This window comes from Gekko japonicus, unplaced genomic scaffold, assembly GCF_001447785.1.
Source record: "Gekko japonicus isolate JY-2015 unplaced genomic scaffold, Gekko_japonicus_V1.1 scaffold175, whole genome shotgun sequence".
Classification (NCBI taxonomy): domain Eukaryota; kingdom Metazoa; phylum Chordata; class Lepidosauria; order Squamata; family Gekkonidae; genus Gekko; species Gekko japonicus.
Window position 1 is genome coordinate 756,244 of NW_015166425.1, and position 26,966 is coordinate 783,209.

Below are 26,966 nucleotides of genomic sequence, written 5' to 3' on the forward strand. Positions count from 1 at the left end.
CGAGTTTCACGGCTGGGTGGGGATTCGAACCCAGGATTCCCGTGTCACTCTAACCACAATGCCACCATGGCCTGAGAGATGTGTGCCACCTGGCTGGTTCTTAGCCGAACTGAATTTGGAATGAGGGACGTCCCAGCGAGAGGATCGCTGTGAGCGTCAAGTAGCAGCCGCTGAACAAGACGGACCTTGATGTGACCCAGCAAGAAGACTGTGACGTTTTGAGAGGGGAACCTTGATTTATCCAAGAAATCACAGCTGAGAGGTCAACAAAGCCTCTTATCAGGCACGAAACCGGTTAGGGCTTTGAAAACCAGCACCCTGAATTGTTCCCAGACATATCTAGGGAGACAGTGCGTTGACCCACCTATCTCGGGGGCTCTGCATCACTCCACTCCACTCCAATTTCTCAGTCTCCAAGAAGAAGAAGAAGAGGAGGAGGAGGAGGAGATGGGATTTATACCCCGCCCTTCACTACCCAAAGGAGTCTCAGAGTGGCTTACAAACTCCTTTCCCTTCCCCTCCCCACAACAGACCCCCTGTGAGGGAGGTGGGGCTGAGAGAGCTCTTGACAGAAACGGCTCTTTTTCAAGAAGAAGAAGAGGAGGAGGAGATTGGATTTATACCCCGCCCTTCACTACCCAAAGGAGTCTCAGAGTGGCTTACAAACTCCTTTCCCTTCCCCTCCCCACAACAGACACCCTGTGAGGGAGGTGGGGCTGAGAGAGCTCTTGACAGAAACGGCTCTTTTTCAAGAAGAAGAAGAGGAGGAGGAGATTGGATTTATACCCCGCCCTTCATTACCTAAAGGAGTCTCAGAGTGGCTTACAAACTCCTTTCCCTTCCCCTCCCCACAACAGACACCCTGTGAGGGAGGTGGGGCTGAGAGAGCTCTTGACAGAAACGGCTCTTTTTCAAGAACAGCTCAGACAGAACTATGGCTTGCCCAAGGTCATCCAGCAGCTGCAAGTGGAGGAGTGGGGAATCAAACCTCATTCTCCCAGATTAGAGTCCGCGCACTTAACCACCACACCAAACTTGGCGGCGTCATCCACTACACCAAAGCCAGCCCCATGTAGAGTAACAGTTCGCATACTCGTTTATGCAGGCCGGGACCAATCCATGGAACCACATTTAACGTACCCATGACAAGACCGAAGAAATCCATCCCCTGGTGGTGGGGATGAAGCCCCCGCTCAATTCTCCCTCTGTTAAGAAATTTGAACTCCAGCTCAGCAACATGAGGACGTTCGCAAAAGGGCGGGCGGACCTGGTGAGTAAGGATGTCCGCCTCCAGGTGGGGCCTGGGGATCCCCTGGAATTACAGCCCATCTCCAGACTACAAGAGACCAGTTCCCCTGGAGGAAATGGCTGCTTTGGAGGTAACCCCACTGAAGTCCCTGTCCTCCCCAGGCTCCATCCCCAAATCTCCAAGGAGTTTCCAAGCCTGTATCTCCACACCTAACCCCCTCACTGGTGGCCAGGGGGGACCTTGTAACCCGAATTAAAAGGCAGATTGGGTCCTGGCCATGAGGGCTCGTGGGGAGCGAAGGGGAACATGAAATTGCCTTATAGGCAATCAGACCAGGGGTCATTTCCTGCAGGAGCGCACAGGAACGGAGCTCTGGCAGTAAAGAGCCCAGGGGGCGGGCACATGCAACAAGCCCCGCCCCCGGCTCCCAGCAGCCCTCAGTCAGAGCAAGAAGCAGCCAGGTAAGCTGCAGAGCTCCCCCGCCCCAAAACAATCCAGCGGCACCTTTAAGGCCAAGGTTTATTCAGGTACAAGCTCTCCCTCCTCTGCGAGGACAGATCTAAACGCCCCCCCCCCCCCAAAAGCGAATCCAAAACAGTCCAGTGGAGCCTGAGCGGTGGGTGTTGCCTTCTGACACACTCCCGGTGATGCCAGGGGGCGCGGCATATGCAAATAAGTTATGCTAATGAGCTCCTGCACCTCTTTTTTTACGAAATGACCCCTGAATCAGACCATCAGTCTATCAAGATCAGCATTGTCTACGGACACTGGCAGCGTCTCAGGTCTTTAACATCACCTGATACTTGATCCTTTCAGCTGGACATGCCAGGGGACTGGACCTGGGACCTTCTGCACGCCAAGAAGATGCTCTACACCACTGAGCCACGGCCCCCTCCCAAAGTAAGACCACCCTGGACACGAATCGGGAAGAACGCCTAGCAGAATCCAGGCGCCCTGAGGCAGAAAGTGTTGGGAGAAAGAGAGGCACGCGGCGGCCCTTTGAGGCTGTCGGAGCCAGGGGGAGGCCACACCTTCCCAGCATGCACGGATCCCTCCGCCTCGGAGCATGGCATGCTGGGACGCGAGTCCCCGCTGGGCTCGGTGTATCGGCAAGGCCGGGCACGTTACAACCGGATGTCGCCCGCGACGATTCCCTTCCAGGTGGGCAAGGTCAGTGGCGTATACACCTTGGCGGCCTCATCCAAGAAGTAGATCGGCTCTGCGATCCGTGTCGGGTCGAATCCTTCGGCCGCTAAGCGGACCTTCTTCTGCTTGAAGGTTTCCGTCATCTCCAGGTGGTCCTGATGGGGAAGGACAGAGGACGCGTCACTGGGGCGGTCGCAGGATCGCAGGAGATATCCCCTCTAAGGGACACCAGAGGGGGGGAAGGTCGGCACGGAGGTGTGGTTTCTGCAGGCTCAGAAGTAACTCACAAAGGGTTGCTTCCTAAAATTTACAATTGATTGAGCTTTACGCTCAATAAGGATACTACGACAGCAGAGAAAGAATGGCAAAGGGATTGTGAGGGTAGAATAAAAAAGAGAAGATTGGGAAACCCCTTGGAAAAGCCCTTAGCCTTAATTCTAAGAGTCTGACAATTAAATTTAATGCCTTTAAAATTTTAAATAGATGGCATCTTACACCCGCACGGATTTCTCAATACCGTAACAGCGTGAAACAGACGTGTTGGAAGGGCGGTGGGTTATACGGAGATTATTTACATTGTTTTGGGAGTTGCCCCGTGGTTAAGATAATTCTGGAATCAGGTACTTCCACAAATAGAAGAAATCTCAGGCACAACAATCTCTCGACGACCTGAAGTAATCCTTCCGGAAAAAGGCCCACTGAGTCACTTCGATAAATCTAAACAAACCACGAGAGCAACTCTATTGTCGATTGCTAGCAGTTCGAAAGCAAGACATTGCAAGTAGTGGGAAGGGAACAGCGTTCCGTGCGCCTTGGTGTTTAGTCAAGCCGGCCACATGACCACGGAAACGTCTTCGGACAACGCTGGCTCTTCGGCTTGGAAACGGAGACGAGGACCGCAACCCTAGTCGGATTCGACTGGCTTTCGAGCAAGGGAACCTTTACCTTTACCTTTAAGATAGAAATAGCAAGGAAATGGAGAAAAGCAACAGGCCCCTCTTTAACGGACCGGTGCAACGGTATATTGACTCATTTTGTTTTGGGGAAATTAAGACCAATCCTCAGGACTGCAGAACTCAGATGCTTATCACAAAAACTTCCAAGCAGTCCTAGTTCCCGAGCATACAGTTTCTTCAAGAAAAGGAAATTCTGCCATCCGATCTTTTCTTTCGTGAGCTACTTTCTTTTTAAAGAAGGCTTTTAGGAAATAGAGAGCGCTGCGACCAGGGACCCAGAACTGGCTGGTCCTCCCGAACGTCAAGGAGGCCGGGCTCGCGGCGGCTCCGGTCTGGTGGAATGAGCTCCCGGAGGAGATCAGGGCCCTGCGGGAACTTGTTACAGTTCTGCAGGGCCTGTAAAACGGAGCCCTTCGGCCAGGCTTTTGGAGCTGCCACCGCCACCGCCACCACCGCTACCGGAGAGCGACCCCCGGTTTGATTTGTTTGTATGCCCAGGACAGGACTCTCCAGTAAAATGGATGAGGTATTTGAAATCATGGCATGGAATATCATGTGAAGACACTATGAGTAGTAGGGTTTCAAGAGAGACTACCATGGTGCTTCAGTGTGTTCGGATGAAGTTGTGAACGAAACGGAAAATCAACTCCGGGGAGTTTCGTCAACCCACTTCTATTTTCTGTACTTTTGGCGTGTTTATGGAAGAAAGAATATGTAACAGATGTGGAAGTGTTATTAGTAAAGGTAAAGGCTCGAAAGCCAGTCAAGTCCGACTCTAGGGTTGCGGTGCTCATCTCCGTTTCAAAGCCGAAGAGCCAGCGCTGTCCGAAGATGTGTCCGTGGTCATGTGGACGGCATGACTAAACACCAAGGCACACGGAACGCTGTTCCCTTCCCACCGAAGTGGTCCCTATTTATCTACTTGCAATTTCTTGCTTTCGAACTGCTAGGTTGGCAGGAGCTGGAACTAGAGACGGGAGCTCACTCCGTCATGCGGCACACTTGGGTCTCGAACTGCTGAACTACTGACCTTCCACAGCCTGCAGTTCAGCGTCTTAACCACTTTAGCCACCACAGCTCCATATTATTATTATTGTTGTTGTTGTTATTGTTGTTATTATTAGCTATTATAAATTAACATTATTAAATACAGTAGAGATATTGTATTTCATTTCATCCTAAGCGCTGAGCGTCAGCCTGTTTTCCGGTTTATTAGTGTCTTGGGCTGTTACCATTTATATTATTTTATATTCTTGAAGGTGCTGCTGGACTCTTGCTCTTTTCCGCTGCTACAGACAGACGAACGCGGGTACCCATCTCGATCTACCTCCATGGAAGGCACCGCATTTAGCCAAACGACCTGGTGAGGTATCTGAAGAAGTGAGCGGTAACTCACGAAAGCACTGATTGGGTTAGGTGCTGCTGGGCTCTGGCTCTTTTCCGCTGCTACCGACAGACGAACACGGCTACCCATTTAATAATCTGGAACCCCACACTGTGCAGGCTGAGCACTGGCAGGAATAAAAACTCGTTTTATTTCTAACAGCCCAGATTAGCCTGCTGTTATCTGAGCTCGCAAGTGAAGCAGGGTCAGTGTCTGAATGGGAGATCACCAAGGAAGACCGGGGCTAGTCAGCTCTGCTCTGCTCTTCCAAGCCCTATGAGAAGAAGCAGAGTGCAGGGGGTTGGACTAGATGACCTGCAGGGTCCCTTCTAACATTCTATGATTCTATGAGAAGAAGAAGGAAAAGAAGGAGAAGGAGGAGGAGGAGGAGAAGGAGAAGAAGAGGAGGAGGAGGAGATTGGATTTCTACCCCGCCCTTCACTACCTGAAGGAGTCTCAGAGCGGCTTACAATCGCCTTTCCCTTCCCCTCCCCGTAACAGATTCCCCGTGAGGTAGGTGGGGGCTGAGAGAACACTGAGAGAACTTGTGAATAACCCAAGGTCACCCAGCTGGCTGCATGTGGAGGAGTGGAGAATCAAACCCGGTTCTCCAGATTAGAATCCGCCGCTCTTAACTACCACACCAAACTGGCTCTCTCATGGAGAACTTCATAGGGTCGCCACGAGTCGGTTGCAACGCAACGGCACACTTTACTGTTTTCCAACATGTATGGTCTTCCAAGGGTGGATTTCCCCCCCCGTTGTTTCAGCCGCGCCTCCTCCACCCAGTCTGGTGTAGTGGTTAAGTGCACGGACTCTAATCTGGGAGAACCGGGTTTGATTCCCCACTCCTGCACTTGCACCTGCTGGATGACCTTGGGCAAGCCGCAGTTCTGTCAGAGCTGTCCTTGAAAAAGAGCAGTTTCTGTCAAGAGCTCTCTCAGCCCCACCTACCTCACAGGGTGTCTGCTGTGGGGAGGGGAAGGGGAAGGAGTTTGTAAGCCGCTCTGAGACTCCCTTGGGTAGTGAAGGGTGGGGCATAAACCCAATCTCTTCTTCTTTGTTACCTGAATTCGCAGAAAGCGGGGCCGAGCGAAGGGTGGCAACAACTCGGTCACGTGCACGTAGACCTCGGCCCCGTTGAACTCCCGTCCGGGCCTCAGCACCACTGTGGCCATGCCCGCCCGACCTTCGTGACCTGGAGAACGGAAGGAGAAGAGGAGGAGTGAATCCGGGGGGGCTCAGCTCTGGAATGGGCTCCCCACTAATAAAGATGAGGCACACCTCTGAGTACGCGCAGAGTACATTTCCTCTACTGGTGAGTTGCCAAATGCCGAAACTAGCAGATGGGGCTGAATTTCTGCATCAGCAGCATCACTCTGGGCATAGAGTCTGGGTCACCGGGGGAGAAGGCAGTTGTGAATGTCATGCATTGTGCAAGGGCTTGGGCTAGATGACTACCTGAGGTCCCTTCTAGTTCTATGTTTCTATTATTATAGGTAAAGGTAAAGGTTTCCCTTGCTCGAAAGCCGGTCGAATCCGACTCTAGGGTTGCGGTGCTCGTCTCCGTTTCCAAGCTGAAGAGCCAGCGCTGTCCGAAGACTTCTCCATGGTCATGTGGCCGGCATGACTAAACACCGAGGCGCACGGGATGCTGTTACCTTCCCACCAAAGTGGTACCTATTTATCTACTTGCAGTTTCTTGCTTTCGAACTGCTAGGTTGGCAGGAGCTGGGGCCAGAGACGGGAGCTCACTCCGTCATGCGGCACTCTGGTCTCGAACTGCCGAGCTACTGACCTTCCGGTCTGCAGCTCGACGTCTTAACCTCTGAGCCACTGCAGCCCATTATTATAAATACCTAACAATACCTCACTACATCATCATCATCTAATTAACAAGTTAGCATTGTATGGTGCTCACGTAGGGGGGTGCATAGTGCTTTATGTACATTTTGTTGACAATCCACAAACAACCCAGTACCACGAATCCTCCCCCACATTGCAGAAGTGCCCCCCCCCCCGCGGCCCTGTGGTCTAAAGGCCACCAGAATTCATAGCAGGCAAGATGCGAAGTGGAGACTTCCTGCTTCACAGCCCCTTTTTGCTGCTGCGCTACACAAACAATGAAGACACTCATCCGGCATAATCACAAAGGCAACGTTTCCAACGAGGCAGCTCACCCATATGTCAGAGAATCACTGCATAATATAATATCGTACACGCACACACGAATCTGTCCTTGAGTTCTGGGTCAGCAAAGCATTTTTTAACCAGGCACCCCGTTTTGAACTGAGCAAACAATGAGCAATATGTGCTTGAGAGCCGAGACCCAGGCAAAGGGCTCTCTAACACCCTCTGTCCCCAGTTCGGGGCCAAGGGCTCTCTGATGCCCCTGTGGTCTCCAGCCTAGGACAAATGGTTCTCTAATACCCCCTGTTCCCAATCCGAGGCAAAGGGCTCTCTAACCCCTTCATTACCCAGGGTTCTAAAAAAAAACCCCATTCCCCAGTCTAAGGCAAAGGGCTCTCTGATGTTGCTCTAGATTTTCCGGGCTGTGTGGCCGTGGTCTTGGCATTGTAGAACCTGACGTTTTGCTCTCTGATGCTCCTCTGTCCCCAGTCCAGTCTCTAACACTCTCCATTCCCCAGCCCAGGCCAAAGGGCTCACTAATCACTTCCATCCCCCGATTCAGGCAAAGGGCTCTCTAACCCCCTCCATCCCCAGTATAAACAGCAATGGAGGCTTTGGCACAGCTCTCATAATTGAATTTCACTTGGTTGCTTCCTGCTCTGCGTGAGCCAAGATCCAGGTCAGAGGGAGCAAGCAGCTGAGAGACTTACACATATGACAACCCTGGCGAAGTCGTTACTGTCCACGCTAGGGAGGACAGGGGTTCAAGAGCCCTTTGTGCATGGCTTCTCTTGCCCTGCGGGAGCAAGCCTGAAACAGAGCCCTTTGCCTACGTTTATTTATTTATTTATTTGATTTATACCCCGCCCTCCCCGCTGCGCGGGCTCAGGGTGGCTTACAATCAGGCATAGGCCAGTATCAAATATAAAACATTACAATCACAATATTGTTAACAAAAATGCTCTGATCTTCCACAAGATGGCATATTGCAACTGCTCTGCCAACTCAGCGTCGTCTGTTCCGGGAAACACTGGTGTTCTCTCTTCCAGGGCCAGGTTATGATGGTAATGATGGTAGCGGCGGCTCCTACTCATACGCCTGGCGGAAGAGCTCCGTCTTACAGGCCCTGCAGAACTGTGCAAGGTCCCGGATCTCCTCCGGGAGCTCGTTCCACCAGGTAGGAGCCGCCACCGAAAAAGCCCTGTCCCTGGTAGTGGCCAGCCTGGAACCTGGCATTGCCAGGAGGTATTGGGTCCCCGACTGTAGTGCTCGCGGGGGAACATATGGGGAAAGGCGGTCCCTTTCCACCTGGACAGGAGCGAAGAAGGTGGAGGTGGGAACGGATACTGCTTCAGGGGTAATACTGAGTCCCCCCCGGGGGGGGGGGCAGTTGGCAGCATTGACCGTATCGGGCCTCATCTGCTCCCCAGCCATTTCAGACGTGCTCTGCCCCTTCACCTGGAACGGTAACGCCGTAGACGGTGACGTCCTGAAAGCTCTCCAGGGTAGCCAGGGTCTCACCCACTTCCGTCGTGGCAACGTTCTCACCCTTCCACCTGGAGGAAAAGGAGGACGCAGGATTAGGGGAAGGTGACAAAAGGGTGGTCACGGGAATGTGGTAACTACATGCAAGGCTCCCTCTAAGCTGTTGGGGTCTTGCGAGGAAAAATTCCGCTTTGTGAGCTGCTGGCATGAAAAGCTGTGAGCCAGCAATTTGGCTGCTGCGTGAATCAGTTTGCTCCGGAGCCGTCCTTCCTGAGCTAAGACAAAAATGCGTGAGCCGGAGGCTAAAAGGCTGTGAGCTAGCTCACACTGACTCAACTTAGAGGGAACACTGGTGGGGAGCGGTTCCCCATCTGGGAGGCCAGGCTTGTGGCAACCAGGGCCAGGGCCTTTTCAGTGGCGGCTCCGACCTGGTGGAACGAGCTCCCAGAGGAGATCAGGGCCCTGCGGGACCTTTCACAGTTCCGCAGGGCCTGCAAGACGGAGCTCTTCCGCCAGGCTTTTAATTAGGAGCCACCGCTGCCACCACCACCAATTGCCTCATGGGAATACGGAGCATTGGGATGGCCCATTATAAGATCGATGGCCCACTCTAAGATCGAGTTACAGTATTCTGATGGAGCGGTACTGCTGTTTCGGGCTTGGGTAACATCTATTGATCACCAAGGCTATTTTTGGGCAGGAACGCACAGGAACAAAGTTCCGGCTGGCTCCCAAGTTGGCCACACCCATCAGGAACTCATTAGCATAATAGGCCACACCCAACAGCAGGAACCCATTAGGATTGGCTACATGAGGGGTGTGTGGCCTAACATGCAAGGAGTTCCTGCTACAAAAAAAGGCCCTGAGTTTTGACAACAAACAAGGTAAACAGAATAAGAAGCAAAAGGTGGGTGTGGCCGGATTACCACACTTCTGGTAACATGTGGTCGTGGCCTAATGTGCTAATGAGCTGTGCTGTCAGGGGTGTGGCCCAATATGCTAATGAGTTCCTGCTGGGCTTTTTCTACAAAAAGAGCCCTGCGTGATCACCATCTTGACTAGACTGATTTGACTAAATGATTAATATTAACATCACTGAGCACTTTAATTTTGATAAAATGCGAGGTTTTAATGTGTTTTAATGTGTTTTATACTTGGCACATGGTGCCCTTGTCTGTTAGCTGCTCTGAGCCCATTTGTGGGGGGGGATAAAAATATAATAATAAATAAATAAACAAACAAGGGGGTAGCAGTCTCCCCCCCCCCTCCAGCTCCATCCTCTGTCCCACATATGAAGCAGGTAAGCTCTTCAAAGGAACACTCCTCATGCAAGAGGTAAGAAATGAGCAGGGGGTACTTATTTAAGAAACAGGGAAAGGCACCATACAGATGTTTGATCCGAACTTTAGACAAAGAGAGAGAGAGCGACTTTTGCTCCTTAAATTTATTAATACAATGGGGTTTTTCGAAGTGTGGATCTTTAAAAAAAATAAAATTCCTCAGTGTTCAGGAAGGAGAAGAAAGCCCTAATACTGCACAGAAAGGGTTAGCGTGCTTATTTTAAATTAATTTAATACATCTAACCCCTCTGGGCTCAGCATACACAAAAAGAAGAGGATGCTCTTTTTGAACTTAAACCAGCGGGATGTTTTTTTTATGTCGCCTCTTTGATCAGTGCAGAGTTTGTAAATCAGTCTCGTCATGCATGCCTGCACTGTGGCAAAAAGGGGTCTTCAAATATATTTTTATGGTTTAAAAAGCTTGGTTTTTCGTCCATAGGAGGTGTTCTTTGGGGTTTCACCATTGCTGCTTAAAAAAAAATAATTACTCACGTCCACTGGTCACAACAAACGGGGCTTCGGCAGACCTAATTTTGTAGCATCTTTTGAATATTTTTTTTTTGGGGGGGGGCCCTCGTCTTTGGGTCTTCCTTCCTTTCCGAATGGAAACGCACTCCAAAAAGTCCCCCCCTCCCAGCCCAGTCTCTCTGGCAACCGCTCTCTTTGGTCAAGAGCGCCCTCCAGTGGTCAGATCTGTATTTGTTGCTGTTAGCCATTCAGGTGCATTTCCCAGTATTTAAAAGCATCCCATGAGGGGCCCGGCGGTGGACCTGCAAGGCCGGCGGGAGTGCAAGGAAGCCCCGCGAAGGCCCTCCCTGGCCCCAGGCAGGCAGGGGTGGGGAGAGGCAGAGAGGACGCAACTTACCCTCCCTCTTCTCCTGCCTCCTCCTGGCTGAATGAGGGCCGGCCGGAGGCAGGGGGCGGGGCTTCGTCAGGTGGCCCGCCCCCTTGTACCTCACCCGGGGGAACTGCGATCCCCCCCGAAATGACCTCTGGATTTATCTTCTTTTAGGTGGTTTTAATCTTGACTTTAATTTAAAGCATTTTGTACGTTTGTTGTAAGCCACCCTGAGCCCTACTTCTAGTAGAGGGCAGCCTAGTGAATCTAATTTAAGAAATAGTAATAATATTAGGGCTCTTTTTGTAGCAGGAACTCCTCAGCATATTAGGCGACACACCCCTCATGTAGCCAATCCTCCAAGAGCTTACAGAGCTCTTCTTACAGGGGCTACTGCAAGCGCTTGGAGGATTGGCTACATTAGGGGTGTGTCGCCTAATATGCAAAGGAGTTCCTGCTACAGAAAGAGCCCTATATTTGCCCCCCAAAAAAACTACCCAAAGAAGAAGAGAAGAAGAGTACAATGCCATAGAGTCCACCCTTCAAAGCAGCCATTTTCTCCAGGGGAGCTGATCTCTGTCGGCTGGGGATCAGTGGTAAAAGCGGGAGATCCCCAGGCCCCACTTGGAGGCTGGCAACCCTATTCCCTTCCCCTCCCCACAACAGACACCCTGTGAGGTAAAAGAAGAAGAAGAGATGGGATTTCTACCCCGCCCTTCACTTGGAGTCTCAGAGCGGCTTACAAACTCCTCTCCCTTCCCCTCCCCACAACAGACACCCTGTGAGGTGGGTGGGGCTGAGAGAACTCTGACACAAACTGCTCTTTTTCAAGGACAGCTGTGCCAGAGCTTGTGACTGACCCAAGGTCACATCAGCAGGTGCGAGTGGAGGAGTGGGGAACCAAACCCGGTTCTCCCAGATTAGAGTCCGCGCACTTAACCACTACACCAAACTGGCTCTTAGAGTCTGTGCACTTAACCACTCCACCAAAGAGGCGGTTCTCTGCCCTTTCTCATACCTGAAAGTGTCTCCGGTGCGGTCCCAGAAGTAGATGAAGCCACGAGAGTCCCGTAACATCAGGTCGCCGGTGTTGAAGAAGGAATCGCCGTCGGCAAAAACGTTGCGGAGGAGTTTGGCTTCCGTCAGCTCACGCCCTCCGGCGTACCCCTGGAACGGCGTCATGGGGGTCACAGGTGCGACCAGAAGCCCTGGTTCCCCTGGGAAGAAGGCAGTGAATCATACTGGTGCTGGAACTATGAGCGCAGTTGTCCCCCAACCCCTTCCAGCCTGTGAGCACCGTTGGAAGCCTGACACAAAATTGTGGGCGCAGCCTCAAAATGGCTGCCACAGAAGGTGGAGCTGGCCCCAAAACGGCTGCCAGAGCGCACCCTCAGTCACGCAGTGAAAATCCTTGTGGCGGGGCAGGCGCTTTTGCCAAAGCAATGTTTTTAATAACCTGCACAGCCAATCAAATTTCCAGTGGCTGGCAGAAGCCTTGCTAGGGAAGGAGGAGGAGGAGGAGGAGGAAGAGGGATTTGATTTATACCCTGCCCTTCACTACCCGAAGGAGACTCAGAGCAGCTTACAATCTCCTTCCCCTTCCCCTCCCCACAACAGGCACCCTGTAAGGTAGGTGGGGCTGAGAGATCTGAGAGAACTGCCCTTGAGAGAACAGCTCTGAGAGAACTGTGACTGGCCCAAGGTCACCCAGCTGGCTGCACATGGAGGAGTAGGGAATCGAACCCAGTTCTCCAGAAGAGGAGGAGGAGGAAGAGATTGGATTTATATCCTGCCCTTCACTTGGAATCTCAGAGCGGCTTACAATTTCCTTCCCTTCCCCTCAACCCTACCAATTTCCTTCCTTTCCCCTTCCCCTCAAGCTACCATGAAGATTAAAAGCTACCATGGAGGTTAAGAGCTACCCATCTTGGTTAAACTTGTAAACTTATATTGTAAACTTGTTACTGTATTTTACTGTAATTTATTGTTTTATATTATATGTTTTATTGTTATAATCTTGGCACATAGTGCCCCCGTAAGCTGCCCTGAGCCTTCGGGGAAGGGCGGGGTATAAATCCAAACATAAATAAATAAATAAAATAAATAAACACAACAGACACCCTGTGAGGTAGGTGGGGCTGAGAGAGCTCTTTCGAGAACTGCCCTTGAGAGAACAGCTCCAAGAGAACTTGTGATTGGCCCAAGGTCATCCAGCCAGGTGCAAGTGGAGGAGTGGGGAATCCAACCCGGTTCTCCAGATTAGAGTCCGCCGTTCCTAACCACTACACCAAACTGGCTCTGCCCCATCTGGCCCTGCTCACTTTCTAAAAAATCTTGATGGGTGCTAAGAATGGTGTCAGTGGGTGCCCCAGGGCCCATGGGCATCACGCTGGGGAGCCCCGTACTAGGGGGGAAAGAGGCAGAGTAGCCCATCAGAATATCCCCAAAGTCAAATCCCGCTCACCAGTTTCCACGCGCTGGCACCGACCGGCCTTGTCTCTTACTGGAATGCCCTGGAGGACATCGTAACAAAGCAACTCGAATGGGAACAAACGCTGACAAGGACAGAGGTGAGAATTGATGATAATGATATAAGATTGGATTTATATCCCGCCCTTCACTACCTGAAGGAGTCTCAGAGCGGCTTACAAACTCCTTCCCCTTCCCCTCCCCACCACAGACACCCTGTGAGGTAGGTGGGGCTGAGAGAACTCTGACACAAATGGCTCTTTTTCAAGGACAGCTGTGCCAGAACTATGGCTTGCCCAAGGTCATCCAGCCAGGTGCAAGTGGAGGAGTGGGCGATCAAACCTGGTTCTCCCAGACTAGAGTCCGCACTCCTAACCACTACACCAAACTGGCTCTCACCAGAGAGAGAAGGGGAAGGGATTTGGGTTGGTACACTGGTTCAGTTCTAGTTGGGCTTGCGTCACATTGATGGTAGTCCTATGTGATAGGTATGTCAGTTTGTACGTTAGCAGCTACAGGTCTGAGATCTATCTATCTATCTATCTATCTATCTATCTATCTATCTATCTATCTATCTATCTATCTATCTTCTATCATCTATCTTCTATCATCTATCATCTATCTATCTATCTATCTATCTATCTATCTGGTTTACGAAGGGTTAGGGGGCTGACCATCAACAGCTCCACATGAATACCTTGGTGGCTAGTCCAGAACATTCTGAGTTTTATACCAGTGCATTATTTCAAGTATTAGGTTGAAACAGTCTATGTTGAATACTGAAATGCTATGCTGAATATTGAGATCGAAATGCTACAAAGTGTTTTTTTGTCTTAAGAGTGTATAGTGGAATAAACTGAGCTTTGTTTAAGAGCCACTGTCTCTCTCTATACTAGATTCAGTCCCTTACCAGTCTCCACCCAACCAATGAAAGAACTCAGGGGGACTGAGGGGTCCCCCCCACAGGAAAAGTCCTGGGTCCCAGTCCCAGACAGTGCTCCCTCTAAGCCAGGGGTGTCGAACGTGCTGCCCGGGGGCCGGATTAGGCCCCCGGAGGTCTTCTATCAGGCCTGCAGTAGAACTGGCTGTCTTCTGCTTCTTCTTCCAGTTCTGCTGCTGCATCATTGTAGGTTTGCAGCTTACAGATACACACCTGAACAGCATACTCAAGACTGCAACTGCGCAGACATTTTGATGCAATGATTCAGAGCAAGAGGTGTCAGTTATCAGACACTGTTAAGTAAACAAAATATTGCGAGAGTGCTAATGGTTTAAGCATGTTTTTATTTTAAGTTAAAAAAAACCCTTTGTGTTTGTTTCCTTTATAAAGTTTATATGTCCGCTACCTGGCATTACATTTTATGACACGCATGGCCCCACCCAACAAGGTCTCGTTTATGTCAGATCCGGCCCTCATAACAAATGAGTTCGACACCCTTGCTTTAAGGGGCTCACGTCCCAAAAGGGTGGGCCATTGGCCTGATCCAACATTGGCTTCTCTCATGTTCTTATGCGTTCCCGTCTACTGGTTCACATCAGCCAGGAGCAGCCCCCTTGGGTCTCAGGCAGACAATCTCTTCCCTTCACCTGACCCCCCCCCCCCAAAGTTCAGTTCTGTGCTCCTCTGGCCATTTTCGGCTCAATCCTCACCTTATAGAGCCAAGAGGCCCGCCCCACAGCGCCTACGGTCCCTGTGACGTTGAAGAAGCTCACGCTGCCCTCCGTCATGCCGTACGTCTCCACAATGCGCAGGTCCCCAAAGCGGCGGAGGAACTCGCGCCAGACGTCTGCCCGCAGTCCGCTCCCGACCGCCATCCGTAAGCTGTGCTCCCGGTCCTGGGGACTCTGAAGGGGGTGGAGGAGAAAGGACAGGTTGAGAGCCAAGAAGGGAGACCGCTGCTCTGTCCCTTGCATGGGAGTTTCATGGAGGAGGGGCAAGCACTGAAAAGGCCCTGTCTCCTACAGATGCCCTCCTAGCTTCCAAAGAAGGGGGAGGCACTCAGAACAGGGTCTCCGATGACTATCTTATCTGATGGGAAGTCAACAGTTTAAACAGATAAAACACGAAAAAGTGGTTCGGTCTGGGCCGAAGCGCGCTTGCTCCAGAGGGCTTCCCAAGGTCATCCCGCCCGTGGGCCGACAGAGGGGGAGCCTTCCCCGTGCTAACCTGAGGCTGTTTCACCAGGTAGCGGCAAAGCTCTCCGATGTACTGGAAGACGGTCACGCCGTAGTGCCGGCAGTCGGGCCAAAACTGACTGGCCGAGAATTTCTTCTTCAGCACGCAGGTGGCACCTGGGAAGGAACAAAGCACCATGAATGGCCAGCCTCTCGCCCTTTGGGATGATCTTTCTGAGGAGACTTTGGGATGATCTTTCTGAGGAGACTTTGGGATGATCCTTCTGAGGAGACTTTGGGATGATCCTTCTGAGGAGACTTTGGGATGATCTTTCTGAGGAGACTTTGGAATGATCTTTCTGAGGAGACTTTGGCTTGAACTAAACAATTATTGAAAGGCGCCTTCTGGACCAGAAATTATTATCAGTGAAACATCATTTGACATATGATGGGCTCTTGGGAGTCCTCATTTATACTTGTATTCTATGCCTCGCAATTTCACTTTGGAACAATTCTTTTCTGGTCCATTTTGTATTTGTGTTGTATAATTGTATTGTATGATGTATTGTGGTAGAAGCCAATTTGCTCCTCGTGGTGTTTGCGCTCTGAAGAAGGCCCTGACAGGCCGAAACGCGTCAGGTCAAGTCCATTGGCCTTTGTGTACATATATGATTTTGGAATTTTTTATGTAAGGTGTAATTGGGTCCCTATATTTTTTTAATCCTTTACAAACAAGTACATGCATTTTTACAGATTATATATATATATTAAGTTTTAATTGTTGGCCCTCTATTCAGTTTAGCTTACGTTTTTTGATTCTTGATCCTAGGTTTCAGGGTTGTTTGTTTCCCATTTTGTACACAGACTGAGGGGAACCTTCACATTTGTAGGCAGTTAACCACTGAATCACAGAGCCAGAAGGCAACATCAGGAGAAGACCTCAGCCTCTCTGCCCTGTTGTCGGCTCTCAAGAGGAATTGGTTGAGGCCACTGTGTGAGACGGGATGCTGGACTAGAGGGACCCTCACTGGTCTGATCCAGCAGGGCTCTTCTGATGTTCTTATGAGGGGAAGGCCTCGGCCTCTCTGCCCTGTTGTTGGCCCTCGAGAGGAACTAGCTGAGGCCACTGTGAGAGGCAGGATGCTGGACTAGATGGACCCTCAATGGTCTGATCCAGCAGGGCTCTTCTGATGTTTTTATGAAGGGAAGGCCTCGGCCTCTCTGCCCTGTTGTTGGCCCTTCAGAGGAACTGGTTGATGCTGCTGTGTGAGACGGGATGCCGGACTAGATGGACCCTCACTGGTCTGATCCAGCAGGGCTCTTCTGATGTTTTTATGAAGGGAAGGCCTTGGCCTCTCTGCCCTGTTGCTGGACCTCCAGAGGAACTGGTTGAGGCCACTGTGTGAAACGGGATGCTGGACTAGATGAACCCTCACTGGTCTGATCCTGCAGGGCTCTTCTGATGTTCTTATGAGGGGAAGGCCTCGGCCTCTCTGCCCTGTTGCTGGACCTCCAGAGGAACTGGTTGAGGCCACTGTGTGAAACGGGATGCTGGACTAGATGAACCCTCACTGGTCTGATCCAGCAAGGCTCTCCTGAGGGGAAGGCCTCTCTGCCCTGTTGTTGGCCTTCCAGAGGAAGGGGCTGAGGCCACTGTGTGAGACGGGATGCTGGACTAGATGGTCCCTCACTGGTCTGATCCAGCAAGGCTCTCCTGAGGGGAAGGCCTCTCTGCCCTGTTGTTGGCCTTCCAGAGGAAGGGGCTGAGGCCACTGTGTGAGACGGGATGCTGGACTAGATGAACCCTCACTGGTCTGATCCAGCAGGGCTCTTCTGATGTTCTTATGAGGGGAAGGCCTCGGCCTCTCTGCCCTGTTGTTGGCCCTCCAGAGGAACTGGTTGAGGCCACTGTGTGAAACGGGATGCTGGACTAGATGGTCCCTCACTGGTCTGATCCAGCAGGGCTCTCCTGAGGGGAAGGCCTCTCTGCCCTGTTGTTGGCCTTCCAGAGGAAGGGGCTGAGGCCACTGTGTGAGACGGGATGCTGGACTAGATGGTCCCTCACTGGTCTGATCCAGCGGGGCTCTCCTGAGGGGAAGGCCTCGGCCTCTCTGCCCTATTGTTGGCCTTCCAGAGGAACTGGTTGAGGCCACTGTGTGAGACGGGATGCTGGACTAGATGGACCCTCACTGGTCTGATCCAGCAGGCCTCTTCTAATGTTCTTATGATAAGCTGCAACAGCAATTTTGTGCCTGTTCCTCTCATACTGTGTCCGAATCCCAAAGTAATCTGCCGGCTCAAAAAGACTGGGAACTCCCGCTGTTGAATTTAATTAACAGAAGCCTGCAAAACTGGCCGGTGCATCCTCGCAGTCTCCCCCCTCCCTGCGAATAATTACCCGCACGCCCCAGCACAAAAGAACTAGAATGCCCCGGCAGGCACCAGACTCACCCAAGCCAAAGGTGCCAAGGATCCCCAGGAGGGCCCCCGCCAAGTGGTAGAGGGGCAGGGCGACATAGATGATGTCGGAGCTGGTCCCACCTACCAGGTGATAGAACCTCAAGCACAAGATGCATTTCATGTGGCTGATGCGAGCAGCCTTCGGGAGTCCTGGAAGAGAGAGAGAGAGAAGCCCCTCAGATGAAACAGAGTCGATCCATTTTTCGCCTTCCTTCTTTGCCCCAAAAATCCAGCGTTTCAGGAACTGAAACGCTGTGAGGTTCTGATTTCAGACAGTTTAAGAGGTGTTTGGAGAGAATTCTCCACTGCACAAGCCTATTCTGAAAGGGCCACAGTGGACTTCAGCTGTGACATGGGAAGAGAGGGGACACGAAGGTCCAAATCCTGGCACAGTGAAAAACTTGTTTGATAGCCTGAGGCAAGAAGAAGAGTTGGGTTTTTATACCCCGCATTTCACTACCCGAAGGAGTCTCAGAGCGGCTTACAATCTCCTTCCCTTCCCGTCCCCACAACAGACACCCTCTGAGGTCGGTGGGCCTGAGAGAGACTGCTCTTGAGATAACAGCTCTGAGAGAACTTGTGACTGACCCAAGATCACCCAGGTGGCTGCATGTGGAGCGGTGGGGAATCAAACCCGGTTCTCCCAGATTAGAGTCCGCTGCTCTTAACCACTACATCAAACTGGCTCTCTCAGACCACTACACCAAACTGGCAAGCCACACTCTGTCAGTGTGAACTTTCCCCTCACCTACAAATGTGGGGGTGCCCTGGCCTGGACGGCCCACGATAGGCTGATCTAGTCAGATCTCGGAAGCTAAGCAGCATTGGCTGTGGTTAGTCTTTGGATGGGAGACCACCAAGGAAGTCCGGGGTTGCTGCGCAGAGGCAGGCAAGGGCAAACCACCTCTGTGCGTCTCTTGCCTTGAAAACCCTGCAGGGTCTCCATTGGTTGGCTGTGACCTGATGGCTCTTTCCATCGCCGCAATATGGGGATAACAGTGCTAGCCTACTTTACAGGGCTGTTGCATGGATGCAATGCTCATTGAATACACGGAGGTGCTATACAAAGGCTCAGTGCTGTTCTTAAACATGGGATGGGGCGTGATATATTGCCGTCCTTCTTCTGAATCAGAGAATCAACCAAGAATTAGATTCCTGGCTCTTATGGGAGTAACTTATACCAGAGTGATAGATTCATCCTCTATCCTTCATCCTTCCGTATTGTAAGAAGAAGAGAAGAGATTGGATTTATACCCCGCCCCTCACTACCCAAAGGTGTCTCAGAGCGGCTTACAAACTCCTTTCCCTTCCCCTCCCCACAACAGACACCCTGTGAGGTTAAAGAAGAAGAAGAAGAGATTGGATTTACACCCTGCCCTTCACTACCCGAAGGTGTCTCAGAGCGGCTTACAAACTCCTTTCCCTTCCCCTCCCCACAACAGACACCCTGTGAGGTAAAAGAAGAAGAAGAAGAGATTGGATTTACACCCTGCCCTTCACTACCCGAAGGTGTCTCAGAGCTGCTTACAAACTCCTTTCCCTTCCCCTCCCCACAACAGACACCCTGTGAGGCAGGCGGGACCGAAAGAGCTCTGACAAAAACTGCTCTTTTTCAAGAACAGCTCTTGACAGAACTACGGCTTGCCCAAGGTCATCCAGCCAGGTGCGAGTGGAGGAGTGGGGAATCAAACCCGGTTCTCCCAAATTAGAGTCCATGCACTCAACCACTACACCAAACTGGCTCTAAACCACTTTGAGTCTCCATTGGGAGGAAAAGTGAGATATAAATAAACATGTAAATGAGTAAAGGGGCTCAGGGTGGTACAGATGGGTCTCTGTCTCCTCCATTTATCCCCACAACCACCTGTGAGGTAGCGTGGACTGGGAGACTGCGACTTCCCCAAAGTCACCAAATAAGCTCTGTGGCAGAATGCGGATTTGAACTCGGGTCTCCCCAATCCTGGGTCTCTGGTGCCTCAAGTGGTTAAGACGCTGAACTGCAGACTGGAAGGTCAGTAGTGCAGCAGTTCGAAACCCGGGTGCCGCGTGACGGAGTGAGCTCCTGTCTCTGGCCCCAGCTCCTGCCAACCTAGCAGTTTAAAGGCAAGAAGTTGCAAGTAGATAAATAGGTACCACTTCAATGGGAAGGTAACAGCGTTCCGTGCACCTTGGCGTCTAATCATGCCGGCCACAGGACCGTGGAAACGTCTTCGGACAGCGGTGGCTCTTCGGCTTGGAAACGGAGATGAGCACGGCATCCCTAGAGTTGGATTCGACTGGCTTCCGAGCAAGGGAAACCTTTACCCGTTACCTCCCCGATCCTAGCCCATCACTCTAACCCAGGAGTTTGGGCATGACGGCACCCACTGACACCTTTACTGGTGCCCACCAAGTGTTTTTGGAAAGTAGCTGGGGCCAGGTAGGGCTTTGGATTGACTACTGAAGATTTGGTTGTCTGTGCAGATTAAAAAAAAATTTTTTTTTTAGCAGCTGCCACCACAGCACAAGAATCTACACTGTGTTACTGAAATTAAGCCATGGCAATCATTTTGTAGCCTCCAGTGAGAGCCAGTTTGGTGTAGTGGTTAAGAGCGGTGGACTCTAATCTGGGAGAACAGGGTTTGATTCCCCTCGCTTCCACATGCAGCCAGCTGGGTGACCTTGGGTCAGTCACAAGTTCTCTCAGAGCTGTTTCCTCAAAGGCAATCCTTGAAAGAGCTCTCTCAGTCCCACCTACCTCACAGGGTGTCTGTTGTGGGGAGGGGAAGGGAAAGGAGTTTGTAAGCCACACTGAGGCTCCGAATGAAGGGTGGGGTATAAATCCAATCTCTTCTCTTCTTCTCTATGTCAGCCATTTTGTTGTCGTACCCAACGTGCCATGTCAGGATTCCAAATATGCCCGCAGTCTCAAAAATGTTGGGGATCCCTGCTCTAACCACAACACCACCCCAGCTGCATTTCACAGGACTTCACACTGGTTATTCCAGGCAAAAACACATTAAATCAAAGCGGATTCAGAGGATGTTCTTCTTTGGAATGGCCACCGCTCATCGTAGAAACAGAGAGGCCTTGTTAGTCATTATGGGAATTTCCTTACCTGCCTCCTGAGTTATCTAGGAATTCAAGCAACGCATCGCTCTTTGATCACATCTTTGTGCTCATAAAATTTGCAGTGGCCTGTGCTTTCCAGAGAGCCAAATTAAAACAAACAAACCTGACGATTACTTGCCTTGGGTCCCAGTTGCCTGGCAGACAGACAGGGTTATAAATGTTTTAAAGAAATCAACAGGATTGAAGCGATGATTCAGCGTGGAGAGGAAGCATCGGCAAAGCTGCCGGGAATGGAGGCTCTTCGGAGAATCGGATGCAGCCAGTGGTCCAAAGCTCACCACTTGCGTCCCCCATCTCTGCCTCAGTCGCATATCAGTAAAGTGGGGGCAGCAGTTGAACGTGGGGGGCAAAGCTCAAGACGTTTTCACAAGCATTGGCAAGATTTAAAGTGCTGCATACCAAAGTCTTTCGAGGAAAGGCTGTAAGAGTTGGGTCTGTTTAGCCTGGGAAAGAGAAGGCTTAGAGGGGACAGGATTGCAGTCTTCAAGTATTTGAAGGGCCGTCATGTAGAAGATGGAGCGGATCTATTCTCCCTTGCTCTGGATTGCAAGACTAGATCTAATGGGTGGAAATTACAAGGGAGTCGATACCGGGTAAATATCAGGAGAAACTTCCTAACTGTAAGAGTGGTTGAGCAGCGGAACAGACGGCCTCGGGAGGTGGTGGATGCTCCTTCGCTGGATGTTTTCAAGTGGAGGCTGGACAACCATCTTTCGGATATATTGTAGGGCTCTCTTTTGGCTGTGCTCCTGCAGAGTGCAGGGGGTTGGACGAGATGACCTGCAAGGTCCCTTCCAACCCTAACATTCTGCCCCAGGACAACAGCAATATCAAAATTTAAAATTAGTTTTGATATACATTTAAACACTTCAACTTTTTTTTTTCTGTTTTAGGCAAAATGTAATAGATTTTTTTTGTGTGTGTGGGCCTGTGTCACCTTGAAGTGACTTGGGCGGGTCGGTGATGTTTGGGGGGAGCACTCTGGATTTTGGGCAAAACTCTGCGGCTCGAGTCTGATTTTCTTTGACCCTAGAAGTTTGGGTTTTCTTCCTTCTGATTTTAAAAGAAATGAAAACATTTCTGCGGGCCCCAAAAAGTATGGTGGGCCCTACACACTGTGCCTACTAATAATTATAATTATTGTATGGCATTGTGTGTAGTACAGCCAGGAGAGGCATGTTGGGTCCTGTTACACAGAAGCAGCTCACTAAAGCTTAGGAGACCTGGCCCATAAAGAAACTGAATAGTATTGTCCTATAAGGAAATGGAATGAGACTTCCTGTAGTTGTTCTTTGTTCCTGAGGAAGGACCAGAAGTTTGAAACACTGAATACTACCTAGGAAAAGTGTTGCACATCTACTCCGGACTTTTTATTTTCCTTTCATGGATCCTGTGGGCTTCTGTATTTTCCTAGGATGGATTATATGTATAGGTTCATTCTTGATGACATGTGCATTTCACCTTATTGAAGTCTCCTTTTGTATATATTTTTGCGGGTAATTCAGCTCACAGTTGTTTTCTGATGGTCTTTGCTATTGTGTGTAGTATAGCCAGGAGAACCGAAGATTGTCTGGCAGCCAGAAGTTCTAGCTCTTTAGGCATTACATGCCACTAGGTGGTGAGCTAAACTTGTTTTTAAGGCAAGAGATGTTTCAAGAGGTGGTTTGCCACTCCCTGACTCTGCGTCACGACTGGTATTCCTTGGAGGTCACCCATCTAGATACAAGCCAAGGCTGACCGCACTAAGCTTCCGAGATCTGACAGGATCTGGCTAGCATGGACTATCCAGGTCAGGGCATAACCAGTGTTCCCTCTAAGCTGAGTTAGTGTGAGCTAGCTCACAGATTTTTAACCTCCGGCTCACACCTTTTTGTCTTAGCTCAGGAAGGATGGCTCCAGAGCAAACTAATTTATGCAGTAGCCAAGTTGCTTGCTCACAACTTTAATGGCAGTAGCTCACAAAGTAGAATTTTTGCTCAGAAGGCTCCACAGTTTAGAGGGAACATTGGCGCGTAACTGGGCCTACTGGGCCTAATGGATAAGTCAGCCCTGGATTTCTAAGAGAACTTGTGACTGACCCAAGGTCACCCAGCATGCTTCACATGGAAGAGCAGGGGATTAAACCCAGTTCTCCAGATTAGAGGCCGCAATTTAACCACTGAACCACACTGGATAGTAGAGCTTTTCCAGGACTGTAACAATGCAAGCCGGGTGTGTGTGTGTGGTTGGCACTATTCAAGCCAATTCCATAGGAAACACCAATACTTCTCACATGTAGAAAAGCAGCATGTTAAGCGCTTTCACCTTCCCCAGTATGCAGCTATTCTATGAGCAGGGACTAGCACTGAAGTAACTCGCACACACGACCACAGTGTGAAGTGATTTAGTTCAGGAAATAGCTTTACTCTTGAGTTGGAGAGAGAGGGTGGGGGGAGAGAGAGAGAGAGCCTTTCCACACTAGACCTTTAAACCTGGTTCAACACTATCTCCTACTAGCTATTCTGCACTACACTTGAGTTCACCCCTATTTTTATCCCGGTTTTTTTTGTCAATTCTGCATTACATTGTAGTCACCCCAGGTGCAGACTGCCGTCGCCCCGGGGGAAACGCAGATCCTGTTTTGCTGTGGGCTTTCCCTCAATCCAGAGTGGCCCCGGTACAGGTTTACGTGTAGAATTTTTAACTTGGTTTTGATCCCCGCCCGCTCTTTTCCCGCCACACCTAGGACACTAAACCCGAGTTTACTGTTCGCAATGCAGAATTTATAACCCCGGGGCAGGCAAGCAAACTGGAGCGGGACAAAATTAGTGCAGAAAACAACAGATAAACAGAGATAACAGCAAGGTATATGGCCGCAAGTCGAACACAGAGAAATCCCGGGGTGAGGTCTAAGTGCGGAAAGGGCTGGTGAGAGAGAGAGAGGGAGCGCACAGACATCAGCCATGTTGGTCATTTCTGGCCAACCAGCAGCTGCGCAAGATGTTACCTGTGGTCCCAGAGGTGAAGATGTACAGGCAGGTGTCCGAGAGGTCTCTGGGGGTGGAGAGATCGTCGGGCACTGGCTCATCAGAAGCCTTCTCCAGCAAGTCATCGAGACCGGTCACCCCGGGAGGGTAGGGCCCCTTCCCCAGCACCCAGACCGCGATGCTCATCTCCTCCAAGTCGGGGAGGATGGGTTCCACAGCCTCGAAAAGATCTGCAGAGACAGAGAGCAGAGCCAGTAAGTGGCGGGGCTCGTTTTGGACCTTGCAGACAGAACCCAGAGAAGTCACTTCTTATGAGAACATGAGAGAAGCCATGTTGGATCAGGCCCAACAGTCTGTGTCACACAGTGGCCAAAAATACCAGGTGCCACCAGGAAGTCCACCAGCGGGGCCAGAACCCCAGAAGCCCCCCCCACTGTTGCCTCCCCCCAAGCACCAAGAATACTGAGAATCACTGCCCCAGACAGAGTGTTCCATCTATACCTTGTGGCTAATAGCCACTGATGGACCCCTGCTCCGTATAAGAACATAAGAGAAGCCAAGGTTGGATCAGGCCAATGGCCCGTCTAGTCCAACATTCTGTGTCACACAGCGGCCAAACCCCAGACGCCATCAGGAGGTCCACCAGCGGGGCCAGGACTCCAGAAGCCCTCCCACTGTTGCACCCCCCAAGCACCAAGAATACAGAGCATCACTTGCCCCAGACAGAGTGTTCCCTCTAGACCTTGTGGCTAATAGTCACTGATGGACCCCTGCTCCATATAAGAACATAAGAGAAGCCAAGGTTGGATCAGGCCAATCGCCCATCCAACCAACCCCCCCCCCCTTTCCCCCCCCCCCCCCAAGCACCAAGAATACAGAGAATCACTGTCTCAGGCATAAGAGAAGCCTTGATGGATCAGGCCAGTGGCCCATCCAGACCAACACTCTGTGTCACACAGTGGCCAAAACCCCAGGGGCCACCAGGAGGTCCACCAGAAGGGCCAGAACACCAGAAGCCCTCCCAGGTTCAATCCCCGACATCTCCAGTTAAAAGGACCAGGCAGGAGGTGACGTGAAGGACCTCCCACCTGAGACCCTGGAGAGCCACTGCCAGTCTGAGTAGACAAGACTGACCTTGATGGATGGAGGGTCTGATTCAGTATGCGGCAGCTTCATGTGTTTCTGATCCAAAGCCCCCCACATGGGATCATGGAGATCTGTTCTCCCAATGGCTATACCGTCCTCTGACGCAAAGGAGCCTTTGCTTGATGCAAGAACTGGGGGAGGTGCTATCATCTGTGGAACCGATCCACAGGATCCAGACAGATCTGGTAGGGGATGCCCCATATCTGGGGTAAGATATGGGGAGCTAAGCGTCACGAGGGTTTGGGATGTGTCTAAAAAGACCAATGTCTAGTGTTCAGCCGATGCTTAAGAGCCATGCTGTGGACAACATGAAGCTGCCTTCTATTAATTAATTAATATTATTCGTATGAGCCAAGTAGTTGTGGTTGGGCACAGGGAAAGCGGCTGTCTTGAGAAGAAGAATGGCCCCTGTATAAATCGATAGTGCAACCTCATTTGGAGTACCATGTACAGTTCTGGTCACCACACGTCAAAAAGGATAGCATTGAGAGTCCCTTGGACTGCAAGATCAAATCAGTCAATCCTAAAAGAAATCAACCCTGACTGTTCCCTGGAAGGCCAGATAATGAAGCTGAAGCTCAAATACTTTGGCCACCAAATGAGACAGGAGCACTCACCGGAGAAGACCCTGATGCTGGGAAAGATTGAAGGTCAAAGAAGACGGGGACGGCAAAGGATGAGATCGTTAGACAGTGTCATAGATGCAACAAACATGAAACTGAGCAAGCTTCAGAGGACGGCGGAAGACAGAAGGGCCTGGCGGGATCTGGTCCATGGGGTTGCGAAGAGTTGGACTTGACTGTGTAACTGAACAACAAAAAAGCATTGGAAAAAGTGCAGAAAAGGGCAACGAGAATGATAAAAGGGTTGAACCACTTTCCCTATGAAGAAAGGTCAAAGCCCTTGGGGCTCTTTAGGTTGGAGAAACAACGGCTGAGGGGTGACATGATCGAGGTTTACGAGATTCTGCCTGGGACAGAGCAGGTCGAGAAAGAAGGACTTTTCTCCCTTTCTCACAAGACAAGAACTCATGGGCACTCCACGATATTGCTGAGCGGTCAGGTTAGAATGGATAAAAGGAAGTCCTCCTTCACCCAAAGAGTGATGAACACGTGGAATTCTCTGCCACAGGATGTGGTGGCAGCTACAAGCATGGACAGCTTCAAGAGGGAATTGGATAAGCATATGGAGCAGAGGTCCATCAGTGGCTATGAGCCACAAGGTACAGATAGGAACTCTCAGGCTGGGGCAAGGGATGCACTGTATTCTTCTTGGTGCTGGGAGGGGGGCAACAGTGGGAGGGCCTCTAATGTCCTGGCCCCACTGATGGACCTCCTGATGGCACCTGGTATTTTTGGCCACTGTGTGACAAAGTGTTGGACTGGATGGGCCATTGGCCCGATCCAACATTGGCTTCTTATGTTCTTAAGAAGAAGAGGAGGAGGAGGAGGAGATTGGATTTATACCCTGCCCTTTACTACCTGAAGGAGTCTCATAGCAGCTTACAATCTCCTTTTCCTTCCCCTCCCCACAACAGACACCCTGTGAGGTAGGTGGGGCCGAGAGAGCTCTCTCGAGGACCGCTCGTGAGAGAACAGCTCTGAGAGAACTTGTGACTGACTCAAGGTCACACCACCGACTGCACGTGGAAGAGCAGGGAATCAAACCCGGTTCTCCCAGATTAGAGTCCATGCTCCTAACCACTATACCAAGCTGGCTCTAAGAGAGGCCAAGGTCATGAAGGGCTTGCACGTGATAGCCAACACCTTAAACTAAGCCCTGTAACGGAGGGACAGCCAGTGGAGCGTTTGCAGAATGATAGTAATAGGCACGCTCCCTCTGTCTCGCTTCTACTGAATCAGACCACTGGTCCGTCAAGGTCAGGACTGTCTACTCTCCAGGGTCTCAGGCAGAAGCCTTTCACATCGCCAGCTACCTGATCCTTCTTCTTTTTTTTAATATATTTTTATTTTGCATATCACATGATAACAACACAAATCATATATTTTTTTAAGATACTATACAGTCCATTACATCCTCTTTTACACCGTATCCCTGGCAATGGCTGTTTACATTATAATGGTTATTAAAACAAAAAGATTTTTTCCCCTGTCATTGCCAGTGATTGCTTAGAAAACTATTTTTTATTTCCTTAAACTCCAACTCAAGTA

At 50.8% G+C, this 26,966-nt stretch overlaps 1 protein-coding gene across 1 annotated transcript in view; it reads right to left on the bottom strand.

Annotated features, from left to right (window-relative positions):
• Window positions 1–1,947: 1,947 nt before the first annotated feature.
• SLC27A3 (solute carrier family 27 (fatty acid transporter), member 3) overlaps window positions 1,948–26,966 on the bottom strand; it is a 41,512-nt gene continuing 16,493 nt past the window's right edge. Inside the window, exons 2-10 of the mRNA XM_015411722.1 lie at window positions 23,670–23,879; window positions 17,564–17,722; window positions 15,165–15,289; window positions 14,648–14,842; window positions 12,993–13,083; window positions 11,547–11,745; window positions 8,324–8,421; window positions 5,803–5,933; window positions 1,948–2,550 (exon numbers count right to left, since the gene is read on the bottom strand). Of these exons, the coding sequence (XP_015267208.1) occupies window positions 2,374–2,550; window positions 5,803–5,933; window positions 8,324–8,421; window positions 11,547–11,745; window positions 12,993–13,083; window positions 14,648–14,842; window positions 15,165–15,289; window positions 17,564–17,722; window positions 23,670–23,879 (1,385 nt within the window). The 3' untranslated portion in view covers window positions 1,948–2,373. The remainder of the gene's footprint in view (window positions 2,551–5,802; window positions 5,934–8,323; window positions 8,422–11,546; window positions 11,746–12,992; window positions 13,084–14,647; window positions 14,843–15,164; window positions 15,290–17,563; window positions 17,723–23,669; window positions 23,880–26,966) is intronic.